Source organism: Macrobrachium nipponense, chromosome 1 (genome assembly GCF_015104395.2).
Source record: "Macrobrachium nipponense isolate FS-2020 chromosome 1, ASM1510439v2, whole genome shotgun sequence".
Taxonomy (NCBI): Eukaryota; Metazoa; Arthropoda; class Malacostraca; order Decapoda; family Palaemonidae; genus Macrobrachium; species Macrobrachium nipponense.
The window spans coordinates 122,385,127-122,411,520 of NC_087200.1; the positions used below are offsets into that span (position 1 = coordinate 122,385,127).

The 26,394-nt window shown below is 37.4% G+C and overlaps 1 protein-coding gene across 1 annotated transcript; it reads left to right on the top strand.

The window, feature by feature from the left end:
* The first annotated feature begins 10,193 nt into the window (after positions 1 to 10,193).
* On the top strand, positions 10,194 to 10,700 carry LOC135218928 (putative nuclease HARBI1). Its single transcript, XM_064255369.1, has one exon. It carries the CDS (start codon positions 10,194 to 10,196, stop codon positions 10,698 to 10,700), a length of 507 nt encoding a protein of 168 aa, XP_064111439.1.
* The last annotated feature ends 15,694 nt before the right edge of the window (positions 10,701 to 26,394 follow it).

A 26,394-nucleotide genomic window follows, 5' to 3' on the forward strand; every position in this document is an offset into this window, starting at 1 on the left:
GAGGGTGAGGCTGGGTTGTTGGGGTCTCTTGTCTCCCTACTTAACCAGGTGGTGATTTTAGGGTGTTCTGGTTGCTTGCGACCGTCTTTCTTATTTTTTATTTAGCGAGTCTGTTTCCTTGGTGCAAGGACAGGTCCTGGTGTCGGTCCTAATAGTTCTACTTTTCCCTAAATAACAGACAGTGGCCCTGCATTGTAAGCCTTGCTATGCCCGGAACTAGGCCTAGTCACCTGAAGGTAGCAGCAGCAGTTGAGCCTTTCTCGAAGATGGTATTTTATGCTCGGACCTAGAAGATAAAATCAGAGCTACCAACCACACCCAACTTCTCTATTGAATCTAGGCGCATTCATGGTTGATTATGTTTAATGTCACGGAGATTTTCCTTTTACATTCTATTGATACTTGCATGGTTTTATGCATCTTCGCTAAAATAGTTGATAATACATTATGATATTAAATGTCTGTTTCCATATTCCTCGAAATATACATTGGTAACGTTGGCAATCCTGTGTTGAACGAGAATTTCAAATTGTTTCGTTTCTATAGTTTTAAGTAATTACTATACTTTAAAATAATAACTATTACAGTAATTTTTTCTTATGATTGTTATAAATATCATAGATTTGATATTTGTGCATCATATGATAGCTTTATTTTGCTTGACAGCTTTCACTGTAGAAAAAAAAATTAATTTTTTAGCTAAGAGTTGTAGTTGCCAGTTAGTGAATTTCGAACGAAATCCTCTGAAAATTGTCGCTTCAGTTTTGGAAGTTACTGTACCTGTGTAAAATCTATTGCCGAAAGGTCTTACAGTCCAGATTAAACATTTTGGTAAGGAGGAAATGCCCCTCAAATGTTAGATATTCGATTGTTTCTTCACCCGTGAGTCAGACGAACTATACTCTGTTTTTTCCATCTGTCCATCCTCCTGTGGTGTTTGCGCATGGTAACACTGCGTCCCGGGCTTTAAATAATATCCTATTTCGAATATTAACGGTGTAATTCGCATACAGTAAATTATCAAAACACTTTTCTGTTGCAAATGTACACCAAGATATCCTTTTATTTAACTAAAACTTACACAGCGTAACTATTTAAAGTCCGGATGGAAAAAAACAGAGTATAATTAGTACTCGTCTTAAGGAGAGGTTTTAAATATCTTGTCAAAAACTCTCCGATTTAAGCCGTTATCAATTTGGAATTGTCTTGTACTTGAGTAAAATCAATTCCTGAAAGATCTTAAACTTTAGATTGAACATTTTGGGAATAAGGAAATGCCCTTAAAATGTAAATTATTCGATTGTTTCTTCCCCTGTGAGTTACCGGTTTTCGTTTGTAATAGCGTCAAGTTCGTCTGCTCATCCAAGTCGTCTACAACAATTATGTGGAAAAAATTGCTTAATACTTGACGCAACTAAAACTATATGACCTGATTTATTACTTATAAGTTTTTTTTTTTTTTTTTTTTTTTTCTTTTTTTTTTTTTTTTTTTTTTTTTTTTTTATCAAATTACATACCATTTAGAATGATTATTGCTAAAACTTAACGACAGTTAACGACTCAAGAACATTTTTTTAAGAACCCAAAATGGATGTCTGCTAGTAGGCTACTAACAGAAAAGATGAAATTGTGGTAAATATTGATAAAGATGCGTTATACTTATTATTATAGCCTTATGAGAATAAATAAAACAATTCTTTCTCTCTCTTATTCCTTTCTTTGTCACATATTCTTTTTCTTGATCTTTTAAGGAGAAAATCGGTATGCAATATCATATATATCCTTACTCATATATAGAGTTCGTGGTTATTGAAGGTTTATGGAGGAAATGACTGACCAATCCTTCCTGTCAATAGTTTACCCCTCCATTAATTCTTCGTTTCTTCATGATGCTATTCATTATTATTTTTTCATTCTTGAGAGTTACACTATAGAATATAAAAATATAATGATAATCTTTTTTTTTTGTGCTGATATCGAACTCTGACCTATTTTTCCCATAAGGTCTTCAGTATTTCGATTTTTCCCAATAATGCTTCAACAGTTTACAATTAATTATTCACTTGATTACGTAGCTGCGAAAAATACCTACAAATTTTGAAAAGAGGTCAATTTGCATATTTCAGTATATTTAATACCTGCAATGATTAGATACCTTTACTTTACTTTATAAGATGGTAAAACGTATATACGGCAGGTGTCCTGAAAGTGAATATTTATTCGAAATTCATATATGTGTGTATGTATATAGGTATATATATATATATATATATAGATATATATATATATATATATATATATATATATATAGATATATATATATATAATATATATATATATATATATATATATATATATATATATATATATACCACATATATATATATATGTTAATAATATATATATATATATATATATATATATATAATATATATATATATATGACATACATACATACATACATACATACATACATTACATATATGACATTATACATACATACATATATGCATACATACATGTGTGTATACATACGTAAAAATGCACAGTCACACATTTATATATTATAAATTTCAACAAATATTCACTTTCGGGACACCTACTGTATAAGTTTTGCACCTTATAAGTAATGTAAAGGTATCCATTCAATTCAGGCGGAATGAAATATTGTGAAATATGGAAATAACCTCTTAAAACGGGGCACTTTTTTCCTCACTACTTAACAAGAAATAATAATCATGTGCACCTACATACATACATACATTTATGTGTGGGTGTATGTGTGTGTATTTATGTGTGGGCGTAGTTTCTTAATTCATTGTTCGTTATGGAAATATGGCCATATGCAGGTGCCAGATTATTTACTTAACAATAAATACCATTTCCTTTCAAAGGTGCTATACTTGAAATAAATTACATTGGAATAGAGTAGACTTATTCAACGTATTAAAGATAATTATTTTGCAAAGTAAGGAAAATATATACCGATGAGTCCACGATTTCTAATTTTATTCTCAACTCTAGCTTTGTGACAGCATACCGAAGCATTTTGAAGTTGACTTTGCTGCCGCTCGTGTCTTGACTCAACGTATCGTACTGCACTGGGGTGTTGTCATTTCGTCTCTTACAGCCGATAAACAATACATCAAGGCGTTAACATTCTTTGAAAACGATGTTTAATTAAACTAATTTTGTCCTTTGATCAATAAAATAATTTGCATGACATATTTAGTTGGCCTAAATTTGGCTTCTGATTTTCACACATGATTAGCCTAGGTCCATTTTCAGCAGTATACTCTCTCGGATACATAATATAAATGAATATTTAAACGAAATATATATATATATATATATATATATATATATATATATATATATATATATATATCTGCTTTATTTGATTATTCCCGTTATCTTGTTTTGTTGTTAGCCATGTTCGCCTTTCTTCTTATCATTTTCGTAATTGCTTAACATAATTAACTCAAACCTAACTATTAAAAAAAAAAAAAAAAAAAAAAAAAAAAAAATCAAACGAAATATAATTTAGTCTTATTTTTTTTATCGAATTCCTTACAAATCATCCTGTTTCATTTGGACACGTTGGAAAGCTGTGGGAGTCAAAACTGACGAATACATTAAGAAAGACTTACTTTCATTAAAGCTTTCTTAGGTTGATCTTTCTGTAGCTATTCATTTCTACTGACTAGAAATTTAATTTCATATTAGCTTTACATGTATACCTCGACCTACTATCATAAGCATATTATAAGTAGCTGAAACGATAAGAAATATGAAAGGTGACGTTCTCTTTTAAGTCTAGTTCATGTTTTTTATTAATTTTATTTTTTTTTTTTCAAGACTGCTTTAATCAAGGGTTGCTCTTAGACGGCTACCAGGGTGTAACACGAGTGTATGTACATATTTTGGGGAATGAAAGATAAAGTTTCTTTGAACAGAAAATATTTTATAAACATGCATTTTAAGGCGCCCGTTGTCGGTGCGGGGAATTTTAAAATAACCGTTATCATTACTGATGCTTTCAAGCGATGGAGTTCGTGGTGAGATAACGTGAGAAGTCGGCTCGAGTCGCCTGAGATGTAGAAGAGAGCGGATGTGGCGTATAGGAGTGATGGAGGGATTAGGCCGATGTTAAAAAAGTATCCCAATAAAATGTATTCTTTAGGTTTTGAAGAAAAAAAATGCATGCATCATTGAAACTGTTTCCTTCCCTATCCGTGGTATTCACTGGCCACCGATAAAAAACAAAACAAAATGAGTAAGCCTAACTGAATCTCTCATCCATCAAAGATACGTTTGCTTATTCATTAGACTTATTCATTAGACACCTATCAAAGATTTCAAGTGTAGATTTAAAAATCTCTTCCTCTCCATCGAAAGTATTCATCAGACACCAGTCATAAGTGTAGAGCTAGTTATGATTCCTGGGTCAGCAATGTCGTGACGAGGCACTAGAATTCAAAATTCACAAATGAATGTTGCTCAGCAACGTTTACACTACTGTATTAACTTGCTCTCTTGTCGTGCTTCGAGGTGTTCCACCTCTAGGCCCATGTTCTAAATTTTGCCGTTCTTTAAACAATTTGATTCATCTATGTATGATTCTCTCAGTTATAAGTTTCTTGATATCTCTCCAACAGGAACTTGCACCGAATGCAGTGCAATAATTGTCTCTCGTTCATCGAGGGATGTTTCTTAGACCGATAAATGACACATTGACATTAGATTCCCGTGCACATAACATCAAAAGCAATATAGTTAGGTCGCCTGGTTCACACTGTTAGGATATCGTTATTTTTTCTTTTTGTTTTTAAATATGATAGCATTTTGTGAGATTCCAATGTTTTCTGTAAAATTAACAAATGGAATAGTTCAACTATCTTCAACTTAATATTAAAATGATAATTTAAAGAATATGTTTATGCGATACTACTAGTGATAGGTGTCTCCTATCTATTTGGTAATGTATATCTATGGTTGCGATATGACGTTTTTTATCACTTCGTTTCGTTCACGTCAATTTTGCTATATGGAAAATAGTTTTTACACAATAGCAAGTGAACGAAAAATTATGAAAACTCTGCCACGAGTTTTTTTGGCCGACAGTACAGACGGCCAACGAAGAATTGGCGTAGTTTCTTAATTCATTGTTCGTTATGGAAATATTGCCATATGCAGGTGCCAGATTATTTACCTAATAATAAATAACATTTCCTTTCAAAGGTGCTATACTTGAAATAAATTACATTAGAACTGAATAGACTTATTCACGTGTTAAAGATAATTATTTTGCAAAAGTAAGGAAAATATATACTGGATGGGTCCACGATTTCTAATTTTATTTCTCCCAACTCTAGCTTCGTGACAGCATACCGAAGCATTTTGAAGTTGGCTTTGCTGCCGCTCGAGTCGACTCAACGTATCGCACTGCACTGAGGGGTTGTCATTTCGTCTCCTACAGCGATAAATAATACATCAGGCCGTTAACATTCCTTGAAAACGATGTTTAATTAAACTAATTTTGTCTTTTCCTTTGATCAATAAAAATAATTTGCATGACACATTTAGTGGGTCTAAATTGGACTTATGATTTTCCCACATGATGAGCCTAGTCTATTTTCAGCAGTATACTCTATACTAGGATACGTAATATTAATGAAATATTTAAATCGAAATATATATATATATATATATATATATATATATATATATATGTATATTATATATATATATATATACATATACATATATCATATATATATATATATATATATATATATATATATATATAAATATATATATATATATATATTAATCTGCTTTATTTGATTATTCCAGTTATTCTTGTTTTATTAGCCATGTTCGCCTTTCTTCTTATCCTTTTCATAATTGCTTAACATAATTAACAAAGACCTTATTCAGTCTTATTTTTTATCGAATTCCTGTTTCATTTGGACACGTTGGAAAGCTGTGGGAGTCAAAACTGACGAATACATTAAGAAAGGCTTACTTTCATTAAAGCTTTCTTAGGTTGATCTTTCTGTAGCTATTCATTTCTTCTAAATAGAAATTAATTCAAATTAGTTTCACATGTATACCTAGACCTACTACCATAAGCATATTATAAGTAGCTGAAAGGATAAGAAATATGAAAGGTGACGTTCTCGTTTAAGTCTATTTCATATGTTTATTTTTTTTCCAAGTAAAACCTACTGCTTTAATCAAGGGTTGCTCTTTGACGGCTACAGGGTGTAACACGAGTGTATGCACATATTTTGGGGAATGAAAGATAAAGTTTCTTTGAACAGAAAATATTTTATAAACATCCATTTTAAGGCGTCCGTTGTCGGGTGCGGGGAATTTTGAAAATAACCGTTATCATTAGTGATGCTTCACGCGGATCAAGTTCGTCGGATCCAGTAACCTGAGAAGGAGAAGAGAGCGGATGGTGGCGTATAGGAGTGATGGAAGGTTATTGGCTGATGTTATTAAAGTATCTCCCAATAAAAGTATCCTTTAGGTTTTGAAGAAAAAAAAATGCATGCATCATTGAAACTATTTCCCTCCCTATCCGTGGTATCACTGGCCACCGATAAAAAAACAAAACAAAAAGAGTAAGCCTAACTGAATCTCTCATCCATCAAAGATAAGTTTGCTTATTCATTAAACAACTATCAAAGATTTCAAGTGTAGATTTAAAAATCTCTTCCTCTTCATCTAAAGTATTCATCAGACACCAGTCATAAGCGTAGAGCTAGTCATGATTCCTGGTTCAGCAATGTCGTGACGAGGCACTAGAATTCAAAATTCACAAATGAATGTTGTTCAGCAACATTTACACTACTGTAATGTCTTGCTCTCTTGTGGTGCTTCGAGGTGTTCCACCTCTAGGCCCATGTTCTAAATTTTGCCGTTCTTTAAACAATTTGATTTTTTGTTTTTCTATGTATGATTCTCTCCGGTTTATTAAGCTTCTTGATATCTCTCCAACAGGAACTTACACGAATGCCAGTGCAATAATTGTCTCTCGCTCATCGACGGATGTTTCTTAGACCGATAAATGACACATTGACATTAGATTCCCGTGCACATAACATCAAAAGCAATAGAGTGAGGTCGCTTGGTTCACACTGTTAGGATATCGTTTTTTTTTTTCTTTTCTTTTAAATTTGATAGCATTTTGTGAGTTTCCATTGTTTTCTGTAAAATTTAACAAATGGAATAGTTCAACTACCTTCAACTTAATATTGAAATGATAATTTAATGGACATAGTTTATGCGATACTACTAGTGATAGGTCTCCTATCTATTTGGTAAGTATATCTATGGTTGGTGATATGACGTTTTATTACTTCGTTTCGTTCACGCCAATTTTGCTGTATGGAAAATAGTTTTACGCAATTACATAACATAATGATTTAAAAATATCAGAGACTGTTTTTAACGTCATTACGTATGATTTCTTCCATCTTTGAAAAGAAAAATCGATAAATAAGGCATGAATCGTGCGTCAGGCAAGTGAACGAAAAATTATGAAACTCTGCCACGAGTTTTTTGGCCGACAGTACATATTTTCCCTATTTTGCAAAATAATTATCTTTGATACGTTAAATAAATCTACTTAATTTTAAATTATTTCAAGTATAACATCTTTGAAAGGAAATATTATTTATTGATAATAAATAATCTGGCACCTGCATATAGCAATATTTCCATAAAACGAACAATGAATTGGCGTAGTCCACGAATTCTAATTTTATTCTCAACTCAAGCTTCATGACAGCATAAGCATTTTGAAGTTGGCTTTGCTGCCGCTTGAGTCTTGACCCAACGTATTGTACTGCATACTGGGGTGTCGTCATTTTGTCTCCTACAGCTGATAAATAATACATTAAGCCATCAATATTCTTTAATAGCAAGGTGTAATTAAACTAATTTTGTCCTTTGATCAATAAAATAATTTGCATGACACATTTAGTAGACCTAAATTTGATTCTGATTGTCACACATGATTAGCCTAGGTCTATTTTCAGCAGTATACTTAACGTGAATGAATAATCAAATCGACAATATCTATATTAATCTGCTTTATTTGATTATTCCTGTTATTCATTTTTTGGCTATGCTTTCCTTTTTTCTTATCCTTTTCATAATTGCTTAACATAGTTTACTCGGACCTAGCTATTCCAAGTCAACCTGTTTCATCCGGGAACATTGGAAAGCTGTGTGAGTCAAAACTGACGAATACATTAAGAAAGGTACACTTTCATAAAAGCTTTCTTGGGTTGATCTTTTTGTAGCTATTCTTTTCTTTAAAACAGAAATTACAATTAGTTTCACATATATGACTAGACCTACTACCATAAGCATAGTATAAGTAGCTGAAAGGATAAGAAATATAAGAGGTGACTTTCTCGTAAGTCTACTTCAGATGTTTTTTTTTACAATAGAAACCTCCTGCTGTAATCAGGAGTTGTTCTTTGACAGCTGCAACAATCAGACAGGGTGTAACACGAAAGTATGCAAATATTTTGGTGAATGAAAGATAAAGTAATTTTGAGCGGAAAATATTTTATAAACATGCATCTTAAGACTTCGGTTCTATGCGAGGGGGAATTTTAAAATAACTCTTATCATTAGGGATGCTTTCACACGATGGAGTTCGTAGCGAGATGTGGGGGTGGGGGGGGGGGGGGGGGGGCCCGCAGTGGTGCCATATAGGAGTGATGGAGGGATTAGACTGATGTCAATAAAGTATCTGAATAAAATGTATTATTTAGGTTTTGAGTAAGAAAAAATGCATGCCTCATTGAATCTGTTTCCCTTCCTATCCGTGGTATTCACTGGACACCAATAAAAAAACAAAATAAAAAAGTAAGCCTAACTGAATCTCTCATCCATCAAAGGTAGGCTTGCTTATTCATTAGACACCTATCAAAGATTTCAAGAGTATTTTCAAAAAGCTTTCCCTCTCCATCTAAAGTATTCAATAGACATCATGATTCCTGGTTCAACAATATCATTACAAGGCACTAGAATTCAAAATTCACAAATAATATTACTCAGCAACATTTACACCACTGTATTTTCTTGCTCTCTCGTGGTGCTTCGAGGAGTTCCACCTCTAGGCCCATGTTCTAAACTTTGCCACTCTCTGAACAATTTGATTCATCTATATACCTCTGATTCTCTACGGTATATCAAGCTTTCTTGAAATCTCTTCCAAGGTTATAAGTAAAGGTAGGTTTACACCTACACACTTTTGTGTTGCGGGCTGTTACGGCGTGGAACTGCAAGAAACCGCCACAAAACTGATGCAGTGGGGAGAAAAAATTACGTTATTGGGTGGCGTGGCGCGGACCCGGGCGGTGGGCTACGGGCACGTCACGGCGTGTTCCTGCAGTGTCTAGCGGAGTGTTACGGAGTTGGCGTGGAGTTGGCGCGGTGTTATGGTCGTTGTTGCTATGCATGCGCTCTTGCGGCTTTGTTACTCCATGTAGCGGTGTGTTGCGGGTGGGTTGCGGTGTTGTTGCAGAGTGCGTGCACATCTGCGCGAGACACGACGTGCAACGGTGCATGATTGTTGCACATGCACCGTGCCACACTGTGCCAGATATGAACTTTGGGTATATATAGAGGCCTGCCAAGCACATCCTTCATTCCACGCCCAACCAACATGCAATATGGACCTCAACAGCCTCTCACCCCAGGAGACCTAGAGATTTTTGGTAGCTGTCCTGTGTCTCTGTGCAGTCCAGGTCATTGACGGGTTGAGAAGATTTACTACAATGCCACAGCCACCTGCATCATGCAGAAAGGACGGCATGGCAGGGCGGATTTGGGCTCGGGAGTGGCTGACATGGCGGCAACTACATGGGGACTATGACCAGCTACTACAAGAACTGAACAAGGAGGACCGCAAAGGACACAAGAACTTTCTACGCATCTACCCTGAATTGTTCGAGGAGATGGTCGAAAGGCTGATGCCCCTGTTGAAGAAGAAGGATGTGGCTTGCACAAGAGGTGAACTCAAGTTGGCAATCACTCTCCGCCACCTGGCAAGTGGGAACGACTATACAAGCCTGCAATACAGCTTCAGAGTCTCCAAGAGTTCCATATGCCAATTTATCCCATTAGTCTGCCAAGCCATTATCGACACATACAAACCAGAAGTGATGAGGTTCCCCAAGACACCAGAAGAATGGAATGACGTAGCAAAACTATTCGCCTCCAAGTGGAACTACTTCAATTGTGTGGGAGCCCTGGATGGGAGGCACATCGCGATCAAGGAACCCAAAGGTGGAGGATCACTGTATTTCAATTACAAGAAGTTTCACAGCATCGTTCTTATGACCGTCTCCGATGCAAAGTACAGGTTCCTGTTCGTCGACATCGGTGCAGAAGGAGGTGCTGGGGATGGAGGAACCTGGCAGAAGTGCAACCTGGCCAGGGCCATCACAAACAACCGAGCAGGACTCCCACAAGACAGAAATCTGGCCAACGACAACGAACCCATCCCCTTTCACATAGTCGCCGAAGATGCCTTCACTCTCAATCCGTGGTTGATGAAGCCCTACTCCCACCAATCACAAGATCCCACCGAACAAATATACAGCTACAGATTATCTCGCGCTTGTCATGTGGTGGAAAACGCATTCGGCCTGCTGCAGATGAGATGGTGAGTCTTTGGGACGACGATGCAACAGGATGTACAGGTGTGCAAGAAGATAATTTTGTGCGCATGTGTCATGCACAACCTGGCACTGCAATGCTACCCACTTGCTGGGACCGACGTCGACTATGAGGACCAACACCATAATGTCGTAGCAGGTACTTGGAGGGAGGAGTTGCTAAACCTCATGGAACGACTCATGGCAAGTAGAAGACCAAACTACACACGTCAAGCGAAGGCCGTCAGAGATTACCTGGCCCAGTACTACTCATCGGATGCAAGCACAGTGGAATGGCAAGAGCGAATGGTGTTTCCTCAAGGACGACAGCTACTGACGAGTAGAGGACCCAAAGAACTCTGTAATAAAACATAACCAAACAAATGTACATAATTGTAAATAAAAATCATGATGTATTTCTCATTGTTTTATACTCCCATACTTTTGTATTATCCTAATAACAATATTAATATAATAAATAATATTGGAATGATGATTGGTACATATAAAAAATGATGTTGGAAAATAATTAACTGAAAGTTATACTAACATAATTCATAATAATGAGACAAATGAGAAGCAAATGATGGACATAACAAAAATACTTATAATAAACAAACATGAAAAGCATAGAATATAATCAAATAAACATAAAAAGCATAGAGAGTAAGAAAATAAACATGAAAAGCATAGAATATCAGAAAATGAACATGAAAAGCATAGAATATAAGAAAATGAACATAAAAAGCAAAGAAAGTAAGAAAATAAACATGAAAAGCATAGAATATCAGAAAATAAATATGAAAAGCATAGAATATAAGAAAATGAACATAAAAAGCAAAGAAAGTAAGAAAATAAACATGAAAAGCATAGAATATCAGAAAATAAACATGAAAAGCACAGAATATAAGAAAATGAACATAAAAAGCGTAGAATGTAAGAAACTGAAATTGGGACTTTGTTTTTACCATAACATGTTCGACTGCAAATATCATATATGATCGACTGAGGCCAATATGTCTTTAGTATCTTACTGATTTTTCATTGTTCCCCTGTTAATAACTATGTCCACTCAATGTTAATTATTGTTTCATTATCCTATTTGTATGTGTTCATGTTCATTTGATCATGTTCTCAATATGATATTATTGTTCTTACCTTGTATGTTATTATATCATTTGATGGCCATATTTATTTCATGTTACATTTCATTTTATAGTTTAAGTTATTTTTCGAGTTGTATTTATTTCATATTTCATATATCATTTTTCATGTTAAGATTTCCTGTTATATCTTCATGTTATTGTTCTTTATGGCCATGCTCTTTCATTATTCAATTGCATTTTATAGTTCAAGTTATTTTCCGAGTTCTATTCCTTTCATATTTCACATATATTTCATTTTATATTTCCTGTTATACTTCTTCATGTTATTATTCTTTATGCCCATGCTTTTTCTTATTCAATCTCATTTCACCCAATCATATATATATTGTCATGACATATAAATTAAGCATCAATAAGGAAAATGTAAATGCAAGTCACTATTTCAACATATTTATTACAAAAAGAAAAATTAATACTTATAAAAGTTACAAAAATAATTGAATATTACGAAAATCACTAAAATACAATTTATTCTTAAAAAAATAACATATTTATTTACATAATTTACAAAATCACTCCAATGATTCGGGGTCAATGTCCTCCTTATCACCTAGGGAGATGGTCAAGTCGTAGGTGGGTGGATCCTCTGCGGCAGAAGGTTTCGGTGTCGAAATACTGTCGCCAGGAGTAGGGGGCCACAAGTCTGCCAAGAGACTGTTGACCAACGGCAACAGCGCAGAAGTGGAAGGTCGAGGAGAGAAGCTCAGTGGTGACGAACGTCCACTGGGGAAGAATGACGGTGTGCCTACCCTTGGTGCCTGTGTCGAGTACACCTGATGAGATACCTGCTGCTGCGGCTGAGGCTGCGGTTGAGGGTGCGGATCATAAAAAAACACAGGTTGGGGTTGAGACGCAAACCACTGGTGTGGTGATGCCTGAACCGGTTGCACTGCAGAAGGTGCCGAAGTTTCGGGTTTCATCTGCGTTTCTTTATCAACTCGTGGGGGCCTCCAGTGGGAACAACCCCCACGAGCCATGGCCTCTTTCATCGTGGCATCTTCTTCCTCGGAACCCTCCAAACTAAGGCAAAGCCTGATGACTTGCTCAAAGAACGGCTTCTGGTATCATCAAGGCACGTACTCCAAGAGCTGCGTCAAGTACTGCACGAACACGGTGATGTCACAATGCGTGCTGTCCTGTGCTCTTGGCATCAGTGTGTTTATGCTCGTCATAATCTGGGTCAGTTGAGTCTGCAGACCTTCTGTAGAGTCAACTGACATGTCACCATATAGCCGTCGGTCCTCTGGCAAGTTCGTCGGTCTCTTCTGCTTCAGCTGCCTCCTCCGCTGGATCGAAGCAGCTGTTAGGCCCGACATGTTGGTAGAAGAATCATCTGTGTCAGTCCTGTGTGACGGTACAGGTGAGAACCGATCGCTGGCTACTGTGGGTTCGTGGGCGATGTGTCCTCCCAAGAATGCCCACGGGGTCATCACCTCCTCCTCCTGTGGTGTCCTGTTGCGTGCAGCTGACCCGCTCTTGTATTCCCTCTTCTTGATCTTGCCAAAGTCCGTACGGCGAGCCTCAAAGAACTTCCGAACTTGCTGGAAGCTGCAATTGATGAAATTCGCTGCCAGTTCATGCCAGAGTTCCTCCTTTCTCCTCGGATTCGACCATTGCCTGTCCTGCTTGTCGTACAAGGTAGGGTGTGCCTTGATGAATTCCACGATGACTTCTTTGTCCTCTGGCGTGAACGGGTAGTCTTGAATGTCCTTCTTACTGGGCCAGTATCGTTTCTTCGGCTGCACGACGATACCACTCGGGCCTGTGATGTCCTGGGATTCGACAATGGATATGGGCAGCTCAACGTTGAGCTCTTCCTCGTGTTCAGAAGTCTCCAACCATTGTGAAGGCTGGATGTCCTGGCTGTCCTGGCTGTCCTGGGACTGCTGGGTAGGCCAGGGGGTGGTCTTCCGTAGAGGCATCGTGTCACGTTGCTGGGTAAACGTCGTTGGGTAAAAGTCCCTGGGTAGTAAACGTCGTTGGGTAGACGTCCCTGGGTGAGCGTGTGTGGGTGAACGTCGCTGGGTAAACGTCTCTGGGTAGTAAACGTCGCTGGGTAGACATCCCTGGGTGAGCGTCCGTGGGTGAGCGTCCGTGGGTGAGCGTCCCTGGATGAACGTCGCTGGGTGAGCGCTGCTGGGCGAGAGTGGCTGGATGAACGCCGCTGGGTAAGAGTGGCTGGGTGAGCGTCGCTGGGCGGGAGAGGCTGGGTCACAGAGTGGCTGGTTAGCAGGCTGTCACAGTGAGAATGATGCCCCAGTGGTCAGTCAGCCCCCTTTTATCCTCCCCAGAATGCGCGGCGACCTTCCCACCAATTGACCTAGGGAGACGCCGTAACATGTCACACGCATGCCGCACGCCCCGCAACATGTGCGCGGCATGTATTAAACGTGTATGACGGCACCGTAAAGACACCGCACGGGCACTGCACGGGCACTGCACAGGCACCGCACGGCGCCGTGATATCACGCCGTAACACTCCCTTGATGGTGGTACGATGTCGCACCACATCACACCACGTGCGGTGTGGTGCGGTGTGGCACAGCACCATGTGGGTTCTTACCTCTTTTGTTGCGGGGCTGCACCACACCGCTTGCGGCTTCGTGCGACTTAGCCAACCCGCCAGACGCCGTGCAGAAATTTGAAATGATTCAAAATCCGGGTGGCGTCGTGCACTTTTAACAGTCTTTGCCTGCCCCCACCAGTGAGGTGGCGCGCTTTTGGTGCGTTTATAATGCGGTTTTGTGCGGTTTCTTGCGGTCCCACAACGTAACAGCTCGCACCACAAAGGTCCGTAGGTGTAAACCAGTCTTAAGGTGGTTGCATCTGGAGTGAAGGAAATTGACTAGTCGGCATCTCTTGCCTGCCTAGGCCACGCCCCTTTTACACTAGGGATGTGTGTTGATGGCTAGCCTGTCGTAATTGTAATGGTAATTTAATTGAAATGTAAGTAATTTCACATTTTTAAGGTAATTGTAATTGTCACTCTTTATTTTTTATTTAATATCAATTTTAGTTTTAATTGTGATTTAATAATATGACTGGTTATTATAATTGTAACTGTAATTGACATAAAGCTTAATGTAATTACTCCAAGCCTGACTGACTCTATAGACCTTGGTAATACTGATGAGAGTAAGTTTCTCCGCACTCTCTTTTTTGAACAGTCATCATTTAGAATTTCATTATATTGATTTTGCTGTATTTTTGTTTGTTTTGTTTTTAGTATATTTTCCTTTTCTGGATCCATTTACTTCTGAAGATTCAAAGCTATCACTGTAACCTATTGATTTTAAGAAATGATATTGCTATTTTTTGTATGTCAGCTCATTTTATTATCATATAATTCGAGCCTTCAAAGAATATGGTGTTCATTAGAAAGAAATAAAAGGAGGTAAAGGGAAATACAGAAAGAAGAGATCTCACTTCTTAAAAACTAGAAAAATAAAAGAAAAAATAGATAAAAATGTAAATAAATTATTAAAAAGCAAGGAGAACTGTATTTGGGTAGCAATACATTGCATCTTTGCAAGAACTTTTGAAATTCCTTGGGGCATATAATCCCAGAGACAAGTAAGGCAATTATTCAGGTTATGCAACATGAGTTTACAAAGGTAAAAAGCAACTATGTTGCATACACATCATCTTGCATAGTCTAGTTATATTATCTAGTACACAGTAGGTCTATGATCCCTTAAAGCAGACTAGGCCCTTAAACCTACTTTCAATAAACTCCTCCTAGAACTCCTTATCTGCCGAGGTAGCTGCCATGTTGCCTTTTCAGCGTCTAGTTGAACATGAAGTAAATCTTGAGATTCCATTATAGACGTGGGATTCTTTGGGGCCCCTCAATTAAAATGGATGCCACGAATCTGGCAACGGTAGGTTGCGAGTTAGTCGAAGAGACCGATGGACTCCGCCCAATTTTGGTCAAAGGTCAACCCCATAGACAGTAAGATTTACTTCCAGCTTAGATGACTGGATCCGGCAATCGTAACGTCTATGGGGCTCTTAAGAGATTGTTAAACTAATTCCCCTTTATGAATATTAAGGTTGAATGTTGAAGGAAACAGAAAGGAAAAAGGTTGAAACAATTGAAAGGACTTACGTATTTGCTTAAATAGGTCTGCTAGTATAGTGGTTAGTGTTGCGACATGCCACTCAGCTGTTGCTGGTTCGCATCCCCACCAGGGCGATGGAATAAAAATTGGCTCTTTCTCATGATTAGTTACTACTGTTGTATGGGTCTGTGGTTGAAAACAACATTATTTGGAAGCTTGAATTTCAAGTCAAAGGGACCTGTGTGCTTGTTCCATGTGAATAATTTTCTGAATAATAATATAATAATAATAATAGCTGAAGTGGTAAAAAGGATGCTGAGACATAAAAGAACTCATAACGCAGGTGGAAGGATGTATTTTAGTGCCCTGAGATATTTTGTCACAGATAAGGAGATTCAAAAAATGCTGAACAACAAGTGGAGGAGATCCTGAAAACGAAAGATAAGGAATAAGTTAAGTTAAGTATATCTTAGTTTTACCAGACCACTGAGCTGATTTTAACAGCTCTCCTAGGGTTGGCCCGAAGGATTAGATATTTTTACGTGGCTAGGAACCAATTGGTCACCTAGCAACAGGACCTACAGTTTATTGTGGGATCCGAACCACATTATATCAAGAAATTAATTTCTATCACCATAAATAAATTCCTCTGATTCCGCGTTGGCCGAGCCGGGATTCGAACTTCGGACCACCGGATTGGCAGCCGAGCATGAAAACCTCTCGTCCAGCGAGGAACTACATAAGGAATAGAAAAGAGGTTTATGTGGTAGGTAAGGATTTCTTGGGGGTGATTTAGATAAGTGAGAACCTCATGAAAACATAATCCTTAAGGGATTTTATTTGTGAGGACTGATCATATATTATATTAAAAAAAACCATTCATAAGTATATGTAGGGGAGAGAAAATGGTGAGGTAAAGATTTTGAGGTTATGTGTAAGTGCAAAGTGATGGAAGAGTCAACTGAAGGATTTAGCGGCAAAGACATGAATGGCTGGAATATAGCATACTATGCAACAGAAAGTAGTTTCAGTAAGAGTTGAAGGGTTAAAATATAGCTCTCCATTTATTCAAGACTGATGAGTGTGAAGAGAATAAAGTACAGAGGTGGTTGGAAAAATGGGCCAGGAAAAAAGCCATTAACGTGGAAAGAGTCTATAAGGGCAAAATTCTAGGTTGGGGTCAGAGACTCAGAGGGGTGTTGTGGGTACAGTCTTGTCAGAAGAAGTAACGAAAAAACAAAAACAAACATAGGATAGAATAAAGGAGTCAGCTTCCTCCATTTGCATCTTTTATTCCAAGGTCCTTCTGCTCATTACCATTTCTCCCCGAATTTCTCACCCTGGAATACAACTTCTTTGTTCACCTACAGTGCTCAGGCTCCCTGTGTTTCATTCCAGTATCAACCTCTTTTCTTTCACTCCTTTTTAAACTATCATTCATCCTACTGACTACATGCACACGATATTCTCCTTTGTCCTAAAATTGTAACTCAAATAATCTCCCTTTTCATCAACTAAACCTCTAATTCAGTTATCCCACCATTTACTGTTTTTTACGAATTCTTCATTTGTCCCTTCACCTAACTGATGTAGTGACTCCATGACTGTATAAATAGAAAAATATTTGATGCCGTAAGAAATGTTGAAAAGATAATAAATCAAACTGACAGATAATTGAGAGGCTCGGCAGCAGACTGAAACGTAAGTTCTAAAGACAGACCAAAGGCCAGAAAAAAAGAGATTGATGATAAAGACAAATAGGTGGACGCGAGTTCAATTCTCGGACATTCCATTGAGGAGTGAGAGATGTGTATTTCTGGTGATAGAAGTTCACTCTCGACGTGGTTCGGAAGTCATGCAAAGCTGTTAGTCCCGTTGCTGAATAACCACTGGTTCCATGCAACGTAAAAATGCCATATAAACAAGCAATTCACAAATTATTGTAATTCCTACAGGAATCAAGAGCTATGAAAAGTGTTTGTATCTGGATATTTGGCAATTTCCGCTGCAAATAGTTTCCATGAAAGAGCAGCCGATAAAAAGTACTCATAAATTCCTACACCTTTGGTTTAATTTTTCAAAACCTTTGCCTTAAAGCCTTTATTGTTGGCAAGCTTGACACTTTGACTGTTTTCAGTTTTTTTGAAAGATTATTAAATTCTCTACTCTGAATTTTCCAGAATCAGCAATACTTCTCTGGTCGTAAGTTTATATTCACATCTTATGTTTACAGTCTAAAACCTAGATTTACTACACACTTCTAACACAAGCAACCTGCCCAAAAATAGACAGTCAAAGATGTAGGTCGAAGAGAGACCAAGGCATTCTTCATTCTCTATACGCACTGGTACAACTTTCTTGGACTGTAGAACTTGAATTCAATATTTACTCTAGCAACTGCGGGTATAGGTCATAGGAGTGCCCTCACTACCTTCGAATTCGAAATTTGATGGAATGAATTTAGCCTGGGGCTTCTGCTTGCCAGCCAAGTAGCCCATGTTTTGATTTATTCCACTCACTTTTAAGGGGTGTGTCCATTTTCAGCAAGGACCAGTCTCATAATATATATATATATATAAAATATATATATATATATATATATATAGATATATATATATATATTATATATATATATATATATATATATATATGTGTGTGTGTGTGTGTGTGTGTGTGTGTGTATGTAGTTTTATGAAAATGTACAGGACACCAGAGTACCCACAAATTTAAGCTATAATGCACGAAGCCAATTTGCCCCTTAGATAATGAACAATTAGTGTAAGAACTTTTCATGGCTGGTATGTAATAGGAGGATTCTTACCTGACATGAAACTTGTAGGGTTAGCCTAGGACACATAAGGATGCCAGCTTCATGTGATGTTACCCCTGTTTGTCAGATCCAATCTCAACTTGCTGAAAACTGAAAATCCCCACAAAATGGAAGGTGGCTTAGTTGTTGTCCTCTATTGCTTTACCCCGTCAGTTTCCTAGTCCAACCTAGCCCATAATGAATCCCCGTAAGGAGCTACTGGTTATCATAAAATGCATCTGCCTATGCACATTTAGTGAATCCCAGGTGGCATCACAGTCAGTACTCAAATAGAAGAAAGAAGGCCTTGGTCATGAATCTGGCTATAAAATTAAAGGAGTAAATGGAAAGGTGTTAATCCACACAAAAGTAGGTGCTAAAAGCTGAAAATTCATCTTTTTTTCCACTGATTTTATGATAATAGGTCATCCTGCAAACAACTTAAAAGATACTGTCATATTGCCAAGTCATTTCTTTCTGAGCAAGAGGATGGGCTACATCACTAGATTCCACATAATCTTGCAAATAATGCCTCTCTCTTTCCTCAATCTCATAATGCCTGTGATGATTGTTGTCTATGCCAGCAGTTGGGAATCCAAGTTCACAAGATAAGGTTTGTGTGCAGACCAACATTACTCAGGTGTCTGCACACAAACCTTACCTTCAAATGTTCTCCATAGGTTTAAGATGGATAGGCAACATGCTATTGTACATACAAGTAATTTTAAAGATCATCTTGCAAATCGGCTTTCATTGGTCCTAATGCAATTTGACATATTCTTAATGGTAAACAGTGTTACCTATTGGCAAAATCAAGAGTTTTATGCTCAAGGATTTTTATTTTTCAGAGCCACTAGTTCCTCTTACATCAGATGATTCCTTATGACTTGACACAGCATGAGGACTCGTTACACAACACTGAAGGGCTGCTTCCACAGATATATATATATATATATATATATATATATATATAATATTATATATATATATATACATGTATATGTATGTATGTATACATATGTAAGTACATATGCATAACATACATATTGATTTATATTTATTATTGCTACTACACGTTGTTTTCTCTCTCTCTCTCCTAACACGAGGTTTTGCCCAGATCTGCAAGGGCATTATCATGACAATGCCCTGGTAGATCTGGGCGAAACGTCGCGTTAAGAGAGACAGAGAGAACAATGTGTAGTAGCAGTAATAAATATAATTTAATATGACTCTACCTGATTTGACGATCCCCTTTGGCACATTGCTTGCCAGTTTTAGCAACACTGAGAAATACCTGATAAGGAAAAATAGAGACTATACAAAATTAATGGAGCTGATGCAGCAATCCTTTTCAATAAGACTTGTTTTTTAAAGAGGGTCTACTCCCAAGACAACATACATACACTCCCACACGCACACACATTTATACTATATATATATATATATATATACTATATATATATATATATATACATATAGTATATATATATATATATATATATATGTATATATATATATATATATATATATATATATATATATATATATATATATATGATAATAAAAGGAGCCCATAAAAACCTAAAATATAGAGAGAAAAATACTATATTTCAGAGACTGCTGTCTACCTCTTCAGGTAGATGAATGAGAAAAGTTTACAGAAAAGGTAGTATTTATACCAAGAGATCCATCCACAGGTAATCCAATTTAGGTCACCCCGCTGATAATCTTCCTTTAATCTTCTTAAGCGTTGGTTGAATGAAAATATTGTCGATCACATCTGAATCCCATGCTCCTTTTGAGATGTTCATTACCTGCCTCTATATATATACATATATATATATATATATATATATATATATATTAACCTGTATCTCTCTCTCTCTCTCTCTCTCTCTCTCTCTCTCATATATATATATAATATATATATATATATATATAGTATATATATATATATATAATATATATCTTAAAAGAAGGTGTGGTAGTGAATTGCTAATCTCAGCTTTTTCCGGTTAGAGACAGAGGTGCTTAGTGATAAGCGCTTGACTCCTCGAAGAATGCTGAAATGAAAAACAGCCAGAAATGGTGACATATGCGACATGAGGTTGACAACACTTCAGACATCACATGATTGAGTCATGCGCACCCTTCGTTGCTAAGATTTGTCCGTGAGTGTGTTCGTAGCATGTGGTGTATGGGCCGTAGTGATAAGGGATGCAAAGAAGGGAGGACACTCTTTGATTGCTTGTGTCGTGGTACAGAACACACTTGGAGGAGGTTCGAGGATACCCATCGCAAGGTAGAGTGATACGAAACTTTGGAAAAGTTACCCTTTGAAGAGAGAAAGAGAAGTGCAGTGTGTACACGTTCATTTTAATTAACTTTCACATGTTGGAGTGAAGTAATAAATATGTCTCTTTATTTCAGATGGGTTCATGTCACCATATAAGAGAATGGGTTCTCTAAAGACTTTAATGATCATTTTAATGGTGAAGTTAATCAGACAGTGAATTTTAAGGGGAGTGTTACTTAAACCTAGTTCAGGAGAGAAAAATGACAGTTTACAGTTTTTTTGGGGGGAGTCAGACGTTATTCTTTTAACTCCACTTTGTATTGATTTTGTTCCATTTAATGTTTAGCTAATTTGGGAAATAAAAAAGAATATTTTTGTATCTACGAGGATTCATTAGCCCAGTTTGCATTTTTAGCTCATCCCAGAATGATGTGCCCCAAAGAGAGGCAAGGGAGTTGCCTGTTTGTTTGATTTTTTTAAACGAGTGTCATTTGGTCCTAAAAGCTCGTTTATAGGTGGTGACAGCGGTAAAATCTTTTTGTAGGCTGTAGGTACGCTTCCGAAGAGACTATAGATAGATTAGGCATGTTTTTGGAAGAATGTAATTATGTCACGGGCAACTCGCGTTACTGCTGAGTTCGAGGCTCTGTGTCTCTGCGTCTGTGTGTGCCAGCCAGTGTTTCTAGCCAACAGTTAGTGTGAAGGGTGTTTCGGGGTTTCGGGGAAGTGAAGTGTAATTTTTGGCATATTAAAGTGTTATCGAGTATAGTGAATAAATTACGCGCATTTGCAATGGGTAAACAAGTTCAGGCTCCAGTCCTATGAAGACGTGAGTGTATAATTTTATATTTCCTTTCCTTTCTTTTTTTTCTCTTTTTATTTGTGTTAATTTACTCAAAAGTGTTTTTATTTTGATGTCCCTCGAGATTCGGTGGACATTAGTGGTTTTATGGTAAGATATACAGGGATAATTGGTAGTGTGGGTAACGCCCTGGATAGAGAGAGAGAGAGAGAGAGAAGAGACAGACAGACAGACAGACAGACAGAGAGAGAGAGAGAGAGAGAGAGAGAAGCAGCTGAGTGAAGCAGTTTTCTCTTGAACTTTTTTTTTGTCTTCTTCCTTCTTTTCTTTTTGTTCCCGGCGCGACCTTTTATTTCATATTAACAGCTGTTCATATGGTGATTTACTGGGCGGGGTGCAGTTTTTTTTTAATCTTTTATTGGTGGATGATTATTACTAATATTTCTGGATTGGGATTTCTGTGTGCATAAAAATATTAATGTTACTGAGGTCGGGGAAGATCGTAAGGTATAAGGGCTTTCGTAAAGAGAGCAAAATGGCTGACGCAAGTGGTACGCAGACTCTGCTACACTGGATTACAAAAGTTAGTGCGTGTGTGAGCCCATTCCGTGGGGTTGTAGACAGTGTTCTTTCACAGCTGGTACAAATCTTTATTGAAGGGGTGAATAATTATTTAAGCACCAAAGGGATCACAGATGATATAGAGGCATTCACAGAGGTGAAAGCTTTGTTAGATTTCAATAAAGGTGATCTTTCATTTCGTTGTCGGAGCTTTCACTATGCAAACAGCCGGTCTTGGGCTGATTTGCAAGCATTTTTAAGAGCAGCTTATGGCTCAAAGGAACACGGGGACATGGTGAGAGATCTACGAGGGCTATATAAAATCAGGAAAGGCACAACTAGCCTTATCGAACATAGCTCAAAGCTTTTTAACTCAGCGGGAGAATGAATACAAAAATTGAAAACCTCTAAGTGGGTTAAAGGGGGTAGTGTCTCACTTGACAATTTTCATAAATTGATCCATTTTTTGATGTTATTACACAATGTACCGGACGCAATAGTGGATAGTTTTGATGAAAAGATTAACCTACATCAGACGAAGAATTAATCTATGCCCAAATTCAGAAACATATGTCTAAATGTCCCACTGTAGATAGTACATTTTTTAATGGGAGTGGTCCGAGAAATACAGTGCAAAGAGACACAGGATGTTCTTCTCCCCGTTTGTGTGCAAAAGTTGAATATAATAGAAGATTGATCGATCAAAGGCATCAGCAGTTGCGATACTACAATTGTAATAAATCAGGACACCCAAAGAAAGTGTGTAGAGTCAAATATTGTGGAAAATATAATAATGTGGATCACTAATGGCAATCTTTTCCGTCTCAGATACGGAAAGATGCGAGACCTACACCTCAAAGTTCTGGGAGTTATAATACCAGAACTTCCCAGGCAGGTCATTTAAGAGGGCAAAGGGATCAGCAAAATTTTTGGAAAGCCGATCAACAAAAAGGGTACAGATGATTTGTACGTGCCATTCTGGTCTCGTGGGGGACGCCCCAGTTTATGGAGCAGTGGAGGATGTTGATATCCCGGTATTTATTGATACTGGTGCGAGTATTAACCTGATGGATCATAATTTGTATCAATCTGTGTCCCATTACCTTTTGAAACCTTCAACAGAGACGGTGTGTGATGTGCAAGCCCATAGATTAAACACCCTAGGTTGTGCTCAAATATAGTTTATTCTCGGTGATAGAGTGTTAATAGAACCATTTTTTGGTTATAAAAGGGGTTGCGTTGGGCAACAGGCTTTTGCTGGATCATCCTGCATGTAGAAGACACAAGATTTCGGTCCATGCGGGTGTTAATGGTATAACGGTTGGAATACTTGGTGTTTTTCTTCCTTATGAGGACGTGATTAGTACTGAGGATATGGAGATTATTGAAAAAGATGTGTTTGGCAGTGCTAATGGGGATGATACTGGGGATAAGGAGAGTGGTAATATCAAAACCCACAATGATGATACGGGGAATAACTGCGGTGATGATAAGCGAGATATTGGAGGACTCGGTGGTAACAATTTTGGTGAATGTGACAATGGGATTATGGGTGGTGATATTGATACTAATATTGATATTATTACTGATACTAACAATAGGGTGGATGTAATGAGAACCACGGATGGTGATGTTTATGGGATCGTGGAACAGGGAGGTTCTAACTACAAATATAAGTGTGTTTTATCGGGGGATATTGTTTTAGTGCCAGGTTCAAAGACTATGGTAAAAGTCAAGTTGAGGGAAGTGAGAAAACCCGGGAAATCTGAGTTTTCAGACGCAGAAATGCAATCAAGGAAGCGAATATTTAGAGAACATTTAGCTAATGCAGATTATAGTGAGCATGTTGAAGCGGTAAGCGAACTCTTGGTAGAATTTGGGGATACAGTAGCCTTACAAGGTGATAAACTGGGATTGACTAATGTATTAGAACATAAGGTAAACTTAGAGAATGGCACAAAACCTATTTATATTCCTGCATACCGCATACCTTTCAAAATCAGAGGACAGGTAGACAAAGAGGTCAATAAATGGGAAGAGGAAGGAATCATTAGGCCTAGTGTTTCTCCATACAACTTTCCTCTGTTAGCGGTGCCTAAGAAGGACGGTTCTGTCCATGTAATTGTCGATTTTAGATATTTAAATGAAAAAACAATTCCTGACCGTTATCCAGTTACATGCATACCAGATATTTTTGTAGAAATCAGGGGACATAATATTTATAGCTCAATTGATTTAGCACAGGGTTTTCTGCAGGTCCCTCTTAGTGAGAGTAGTAAGGAATATACGGCTTTTTCAGTGCCCAAGGGACACTATGAATTTACGCAGATGCCGTTCGGTTTATTGGGCAGTCCAATGACTTTTACCAGGTTAGTGAACACAGTTTTGCACGGGTTATTGGGTAAAAATGTTTTTGTATATATGGATGACATATTAGTCTCAACAGACACGATCGTGCAGCACCTAGAAGTGCTTAAGGAAGTACTTATGAGGCTTAAATTAGCAGGGTTGAAAATTAAGCTAGGTAAGTGTTCATTCTTGAAAAAGCAAATCACATATTTAGGTATGTCATATCCAAGGAAGGGGTTAGAGTAAATGACTATAAAGTTAAAGCAATAGCAAATTTTTGCACCCCGAGATCAAAGAAAGAAATTAAGTCATTCCTAGTTATCGCCGGTTTCTTTCGTAGGTTTGTGAAAGGGTTTTCTAACATAGCAGCTCCCCTAACAGATATATTGCGGGTAGATGTTCAATTTCAATGGGGGAAACCCCAAAGTGATAGTTTTCAAAAACTTGAGGACGCATTAATGAATCCCCCAGTTCTGAAATTTCCAGATTTCAGCAAACCATTCACATTAGTGACTGATGCCAGTCAGGAGGGTATAGGTGCTTGCCTTATGCAAAAGTTTGATGGGAAATTCCATCCCATAGCCTTTTATAGCAGGATATTTAGGACAAAGGGCAGCAATGAGAGATCAATGGCTACAATAGATAAAGAAGCCTTTGTAATAGTATCAAGTTTGGTTCATTTTAAAATGCTACTGGTGGGGAATAAAGTAGAAGTGCTTACAGACCACATGCCATTATTGGATCTTTTTAATAAGCCCAATTTGTTGCCTAAAAGAGCTCGATGGTTTCTAATTATCAGAGATTTCAATGCAAAGCTCAAATATATAGAAGGCAAATTAAATGTAGTAGCAGACGGCCTAAGTAGAAGTTTTTATGACACGGAAGGATTTCAAGTTTTGCTAGTCACTAGCGAGTCTATACAATGGGATATGGGTCTCATAGAGCAAAGACAGGATGGAAATGAAATTTTGGCAGATGCAAAAGCGTTTCTGAGAGGGGAATTAGTCAGGAAACGTTATAAGTTACCTTTTTCAGGTTTAGAGTTAGAAGGTAATCTGTTGATCGTGAAAATTAAATATAAATTGAGAACTAGTGAAAGTAAAGGAGACACGACACAGATCGTAATTCCGAAAGTCCTAATTCCAGTGGTTTTGGATATAGTACATTGCAGGTTCGGTAGTCCATACTTGGGGATAGAAAAAATGTATAATGAGATGCGTGCTAAATATATTTGGAAAAACATGGGGAAAGATGTGGAAAATTTTGTGAAAAACTGTACAGTATGCAATGCTTGCAAACCTGCAAGGATAACTTCATGCAAATTAGCCCTTAAACGCCGAAGAGGTATTTCAGAAATCATCTCCCGTATGCCGGAGGGGTTCGGGAGTGAGCACCAAAGCGGAAAAAAAGTTTTTTCAAAAAATCACAGCACGCTTAGTTTTCAAGATTAAGAGTTCATTTTTGACTCATTTTTTTGTCATTGCCTGAAGTTTAGTATGCAACCATCAGAAATGAAAAAATATCATTATCATATATAAATATTGGAATATATGACAGCACAAAAAAAAATTTCATATATAATTGTATACAAATCGAGCTGTGAGCAAAACGGTTAAAGCTAACGAGTTAATTTTTTTAGTTGTATTGTACACTAAACTGCAA

Bases quoted from the DNA above. Each gene is read 5' to 3' on its own strand.
- LOC135218928 (XM_064255369.1), top strand. From the start codon at position 10,194: ATGAGGTTCCCCAAGACACCAGAAGAATGGAATGACGTAGCAAAACTA.